We start from the raw sequence: 6,688 nt of genomic DNA on the forward strand, positions 1-6,688 counted from the left end.
GAAGCTAATCGAAAAACAGAAATACCCTGCTCCTCCACACCCCGACTCAAATCCAATGATACAAAATACGACTTTTACTGATAATCGGAGGGAGTAATTGTACTTCATTGATTGACTTGATCAATTCTTTCAACAAATACGGTATATTTACGATTTGAATTATGACGAAACATAGCAAAAATTACTCGCATAATGACTGGAGACTACATCTTTCTTAAGGTAATATGTGCATTCAATGCAATTCTCAAGAGATTTGCCACTATGAAACCATCTCTTCCGATGTTAACACAAAGATAAGATTGCGTATGAATGTAATCATGTATGATCCATAAGCCTCTTAGCTCCATTTTACAAAAGCCTCGACGCATTTGAATAATGTTCTTGAGACGACATTTTTGTATTGAAAGGACTAACGAGCAAACCGCATAAGCAAAATCTATGAAGAATCCAGAGTAGTTGGCATAGTACAACACAAGATCCATATTTCAGCTTGTTGGATTGTTGGTCCCTCAGTGAGTTGGAGAATCTTCAAGGTGAGACAGACACTTCCAAACAGACTTCTGCAAGCTTGGTCCATATTCGACCTGTCCGATATATTGGGCGGTGGAAAGGAAGAATAGGGATAAAGATAACCTGTTGACAACAGCAAGGGAATGTCATCACCCATCACAATTCAACTTGTCCCCCATAATTGAGGTTATAATTTCATCACCACCATGAAAAAAGAAGCCACACAATTTGCATCCATCTCGATTGGTATGACCAAGGCGTACCACTTAGCGGTTAAGATGAAGGTATTGAGTACATTGGTAGGACCAATGTTGGTGCTTCGCTAAAATGTGATGGAAGATGAAAATAACACGTTTTCAACTATATGATAGTATGATAACCTGAGAGGTGACAAAATCTCCGGAACAAGTTGTCAGAAGCTCACATTATAGCAGATATCAGCTAAGCGTAACTAGTAAAGTAACGATTACTGACTAACTTCACTGAGGGCAGTATTCAATGACCTAGATTCCGAAACCCCATTAACAAATGTACTTGTGTCTCCCTTACCCCAAAAAAAGGCTCATGTTATAGTACCTCGGATGTACCTAATGGCTCGACCATGACTTTCCAATCCTTCACTTTAAAAGGGTACCAAACCTAGAGTATCGATGCCGAAGATTAACTCAATATATTGCTTTTGGAAGGGAATTTGAAGCCAAACAAAATAAACAAAAACCAGATTTCAGTTAAAGTTAAACTTCAGGAATTATACAATTACAGTCTATTAGACTATTCAAATGCATCCCAAAAGCAATGTATTTCTTCGTAAGATAGAATTCCTTGTGTACCAAGTAGTTTGTGCCATGGCAACTTGAGACTCGCACCATCCTCCTTTCAAGTCTAAAGTTGTCGAACAACTAGGGTTGGAAGCTATGTTACTCCGACACTTCACATATCTGTTGTGTCGCGTGTCTGGCACGTATTGTGTCCGACACGACACATCACTTTAAACCAAAAATAAATAAAAAGTTCGCACAAAACAACTGTATAAGACACTCCGACACTTGTCAGACACAACACTGGCTCGGAGAGTCGATTTGCTTTATTGCATAAGTTTTAAAATTATCTATATAAACTAGTATAACATTATAACAAAGAGGTATTTGTCAACGTTATCATGCAACTTCTTGTAAATTTCGCCCATGAACCTCAACTAATGTTATTCTGGAAGAAGATAAGCAATACCATGATTTTCCTTTCCTCGTCAAAAAAAAAAAAAAAGCAATACCATGATGTTTAAACAAGTGAACAAACCTTTATGTTTCGGTGAGCGCATAAATAAAAGATAACATCTAGCAAGCAATCAAGTTTGCAAGAACAAATAACAACAATCTGGTTTCCTTTATAACATTCCATCTCTCCCGCTTGCAAGGAGAGAGGGGACCAACATGCAGTATCATTTTGATGGTTGTATATTCAATTAGGATTAGTGGTAGGCAAGACTAATTGAACAAGGCGCAGGTATCATATCAAGAAGCACACCAAAACTACAGGTGATTTAAACATGGATATGATCAGATCAAATCATTAAAGGTGGCGACGAATCGAATCGTAAATAACTTGACACAATAAAAAAAAATCCGAGAAATCCTTTCTCAAAAAGATATCCCTATGAAGTAGAGCAGATCAGACGATCAAACTTAAAAGGGGCAGTGAGTGGCGATAAGCAAGATAAGAAGTCAAGGATAAAAATCAATTGATCGAATACCTTAATCAGGCAATGCAGTTCCCCTTTCAAGATTGTTCTTGATCTCCAGCGTATATTTACCAAAGGCCCGTTCAATTTTCTTGTTGAAGTGCTCATTACGGTCATTAATAGAATCAATATCCTTGTCCTCATGAAACTTCCTCCTCCTGCTAAATGATGTACGCTTCTCCTCTCTATCTTTGAGCTCCTTAACCATTTTTTCAACTTTGTCTTCTGATGTCTTTGGAGCCTGTACAACAAGAAAAGCTGTAAATAACTAAAACTCTCAAATGAATGAACTATGAAGCAACGCACATACATAGGCATTAACAAAAAAATATTTTAAATAGATTTCAATTCTCCAGCAGTTTACCTTTCCATATTGAAGGCTTGAAGCCTCACGATAAAACTCAGGATCCTCTTCTTTCATCTTGTTATATTCTTCAAGGTCTATTGATATGTTCTTTGTCCGCTTCTTGTATGCATTGTACAATGTTTTTTGATTAAAAACTGCATCATAGACCATTTAGTAAGGATAAAGATTTTCAGGAGACATTCACTCAAAATCTTACAAAGCTCACGGTCACAATAAATTACCAAAAAACTTTCACAAAAACTTAACATGCTATGACATCATATTATGAACAATAATCTTCCACGACCATGGGAGCATGGGGCCGACAGTAAGTGAATAAATTCTGAAAGTAGTACGTCGTATGTTTTAGCATATTGCCTGCTGCCTGACAGAGCTCGGTGTTACTTTTAAATGTTGAAGTGGCAAGTGACAGCAATCACAAATAAATGCCTTGGCTAAACTCGGCAATTGCAATGTCTATCACTTATCTGGCAAGCCCATCTACAGCAAGAATGCAATCAAACATACAAGTTTGGAGATCACATAAACCCAACAAACCAGCATATAGCAGATCTTATCTATAGCAGTAATGACACTACAAGCATTTTCAAGTGAATACACACATCACTTCCATCAACTGTAACACAATCCCCAAAATGTCCATTTTTACTCCAGTTCAAGGGCAAATTTTCTAATTTACTAAATGATGTCAGGAAATGATTACACAGCAATCAAGAAGAACAAGGTGTGATTATAATTGTAAGAACAAGTGCTAAAACATAGCTAGGTAACCTATGAAAAAACCACAGTATCAATTAACACTATGATTACCACCCGAATAATAGAAGATAAAAAATTCTAGACATACCGTCCCAGCCGCTTGGAGCTGGAGCTTTCTCCCATTTCTTATATTTTTGCTCTGCCGCTTCTTGTGTATCAAGCATGTATGCTTTTTTCATATCCAACCCATTAGCTTCTAAAAGCCTGCCCACTTTTTTCTTCCTTTCCTCGAGCCATTTTTCTTTAGACACACCCCTAGACTCAGTAGGAGCTTCCATTCTTTTCTTCTCCGCCACCATAGCAGTCTGATTGGCTTTTCTGGCTTCATTCTGCGCAAAATGTCACGTGCATAGGTAAAGGTAATACATAAACGCACCAATCATTTAGAATCATAGAACAACTTAGCTAGCAACAACTTACCTCAAGTCTATTTAATACTCACCATTTTAAGCCTAAGTTCAAACAGCCTTTTCTGTCTCCCAGTTAGGTTACTGCCATCCTCTTCTTTGATGTCCTCAGGAGGTTGGTCATCAACATGTTCTTCATTTCTAACTCCCTCATGCGATAGTTCAATTTCATCAGGAGCTACATCAACATCAATTCGACTGCCACTAGCTTCTTCGAATTCTGAAACACACATTAAACAAACATCGATATGAGCACGTATATAATAATTTTTTTTGCCAGGCGTCAATCTCATCAGTTCACACAACTTTCTAAAGAAAAAATAAATATTTCCACTTTGGTGCCTACAGGTTTCACTTATTGCACTTTTGTCACATTAGGTTTGAAAATGACACTCTTTGATGACCAAAAGTGCAGCACTACTAAAATTTGATCACAAACATATATTTTAAGCATCAAAAAGTTCTATCTCCATTCAAGTCATTTCGCTATGCTATTGAAAATTTTCCTAAAATATTTTGAAAAATGTAGTGAAATGTATCGAACAGAAGTAGTACGGTTTTTTTCCACAAAACTATGGGAAACACTCAACTTAATATTTACTTTAGTGTTCGCTCTTTAGTATGGTAAAAAAAATGTCATTAACTTGGATGAAATTTGAGTATTTTACATCTTCGTTTACAACATGAAAAAATCTCCACACCTCATATCATCAAAGTGGGAAATAACTAAAGCCTCAGAGCATCAACACGGATTTAGCTCAGGACACAAAGAGTGGAAAGTTTTCATGTATTTAAGCCCAAAAAAATGGAAAATAGCTATGATTTGAAAATCCAACTAAAGAACAATGTTTTTGGAATTAAGCTATGAGTAAAACTCTATGTACTTTGGCATCTGGCTTTTGGCATGTCACGCCACACAACACCTCTTCCAACACCACATGCCACTTCAATTTCTCACCTTAGACCGGAAAAAAAAAATTCCTTAACACAATACTCAATACTGTGTCGGACACGCACCCATCTCCGATGCTTCCAAGCAAGTCTGACTCACATAGCTTAAATCATACTCCCTCCATACCAATCATTTGTTTATCTTTTTTATTCGTTGCCCGGGGTATTTTTAATCAAAGATAAAACAAATGATTGGGACGGAGGAAGTAATCGGCAATATCTGTGAACTGTCAAGCTACGATTATTTGTTGCAATTTGTCTATCACAAAATTAGAACATTCAACTTGCTTGGCACCTTAGCATCACCAGTACTTTACTTGTACCGTAACCCTAGTTTGGGTTTGGGATTAAGGTTAGGTTGTATCACAAATCACAATCCTAATTACTTTGAACAATACAAGTTCAAGAAATCTTGCTTGAGTCATTACTTTGAACAATACAATTCTGTAAATTCAGTCAACCATACACAAAGCAGTATATACAATACCTAAATGGGGTAAATCATATGAAGTTCCAAATGAATACAAGAACATAAGAAATACCATGATTGGGCTTATTCGAGGAACGAGCTTTGGATTCAGCAATCTTCCTGAAGCAATAATCAACACATTCATGATATGGGTTTGATGCATTTATGCAATCTGGGTGAACCCCTCTTTCCGCAACCATACTTCTTTAACCCTAATTTAATTTCAGATCCCCTATCACCAAACACAAAACCGATAAACACCCAAAATTACCAAATTTAGGGTTTATAAAATTCAAAAGTGCAAGTTTCGAATGAACAACGATACTATCAATCAAATTAAGCAGAAATAACAGGAATTTGTGATTCCTGAAATTTAGGGTTTATGAAATTAACAGATAGAATAACTTATTTTGGGCATTACAAATTTACAAGGTTTAAACAGGAATTAGACCAAAAAAGGAAGAAATAATACCTGATTGTATTACAATCTGATTTCGAAGAAATTCAGTAGGGATTATTATTGGGTAGCAAAGGGGACTTTGGAAAGATAATCACGACCTCTCTAATTGTCCTCGAGTTATTGTTTTCTTTTATTTTTTTAAATTTGGAAGTATTTGTATTGACCAAATAAATAAATACTATATATTAATTCCAGAAACCAAGTGACTTCAATGTAATTAAAGAAATTTATATAATTTAAATATATTATATAGTTTTAAATCGGTAGCACCGTGTGATGGACCTGATAAAGGGGCCTCAATGTAAATATTATATAGTTTTAGTTAAAACTATAAATTAAAGATGTCTTGATGACGAATATTTATGGAAACTATATTAAATTAAAGTAATTAAATTTAGAAAACACAATAATATAGTGATTTTCCTTAAAATTAACATGTCCCACTTATGGAATTAATTAGTATCATCATAGAATTATAAATTAAATTAAATGTAGTAAAAGTAATAGTAGCAGCAACGAGATTAATAAAATTAACACTATTAATGTGGGAGTAGTGACCGTTATAATAATGACAGTGGGAGTAGTGAATGTAACAACGAATGTAGTGAAAGTAACAGTGATAATATGAACAATTAAATAACCAATCGACTCAATAAAATATTTTATTTATTTAAATATAGGCTGGATAAAATTAACGGGAATAATGAATTTAACAAAAAAAATTAGAAGAATTAGTAAAAGAAACAATAGTAACCACGGGAGTAGTGAACGTAATGATATTAACAAAAAATGTCGTAAAAGTAATTGATGGGGCATATTCTGCACCCGCTGACCAAGTCAACATATTGAGCAAGGTCGAAGATATCCACAGCAAGTCAACGGCTTAGACAACCTAACCAAGGCAGCCTGTCGGCCTGTCTCTGGGGTCCCCGGCCGGGGCAACCAGCCAGCGAACTCATATCCAAGACCCCTCGGCGGCGAGTCAACAGGGCCCGCCGGCCTGCCATGGGTCCCTCGGCCGAGGGTA

At 36.0% G+C, this 6,688-nt stretch overlaps 1 protein-coding gene across 1 annotated transcript; it reads right to left on the reverse strand.

Annotated features, from left to right (window-relative positions):
• Window positions 1-185: 185 nt before the first annotated feature.
• Window positions 186-5,839, reverse strand: LOC141599549 (uncharacterized). Its single transcript, XM_074419584.1, has 7 exons — window positions 5,674-5,839; window positions 5,275-5,433; window positions 3,817-4,001; window positions 3,463-3,703; window positions 2,613-2,749; window positions 2,261-2,489; window positions 186-633 (listed from the first exon to the last, which is right to left on the reverse strand). The coding sequence occupies exons 2-6, from the start codon at window positions 5,399-5,401 to the stop codon at window positions 2,262-2,264; spliced, it is 918 nt and encodes a 305-aa protein (XP_074275685.1). The 5' UTR covers window positions 5,402-5,433; window positions 5,674-5,839; the 3' UTR covers window positions 186-633; window position 2,261.
• Between the last annotated feature and the right edge of the window lie 849 nt (window positions 5,840-6,688).

Source organism: Silene latifolia, chromosome 9, assembly GCF_048544455.1.
Source record: "Silene latifolia isolate original U9 population chromosome 9, ASM4854445v1, whole genome shotgun sequence".
Classification (NCBI taxonomy): Eukaryota; Viridiplantae; Streptophyta; class Magnoliopsida; order Caryophyllales; family Caryophyllaceae; genus Silene; species Silene latifolia.

What these genes read in the sequence shown, in the direction of transcription:
- LOC141599549 (XM_074419584.1), bottom strand. Translation starts at nt 5,401, where the DNA reads ATGGTTGCGGAAAGAGGGGTTCACCCAGATTGCATAAATGCATCAAAC. An exon ending in TTGAACTTAGGCTTAAAATG is followed by an intron (nt 3,704 to 3,816) that starts GTGAGTATTAAA and finishes CATTTTGCGCAG; the next exon opens with AATGAAGCCAGAAAAGCCAA. An exon ending in CAAGCCTTCAATATGGAAAG is followed by an intron (nt 2,490 to 2,612) that starts GTAAACTGCTGG and finishes CTTGTTGTACAG; the next exon opens with GCTCCAAAGACATCAGAAGA.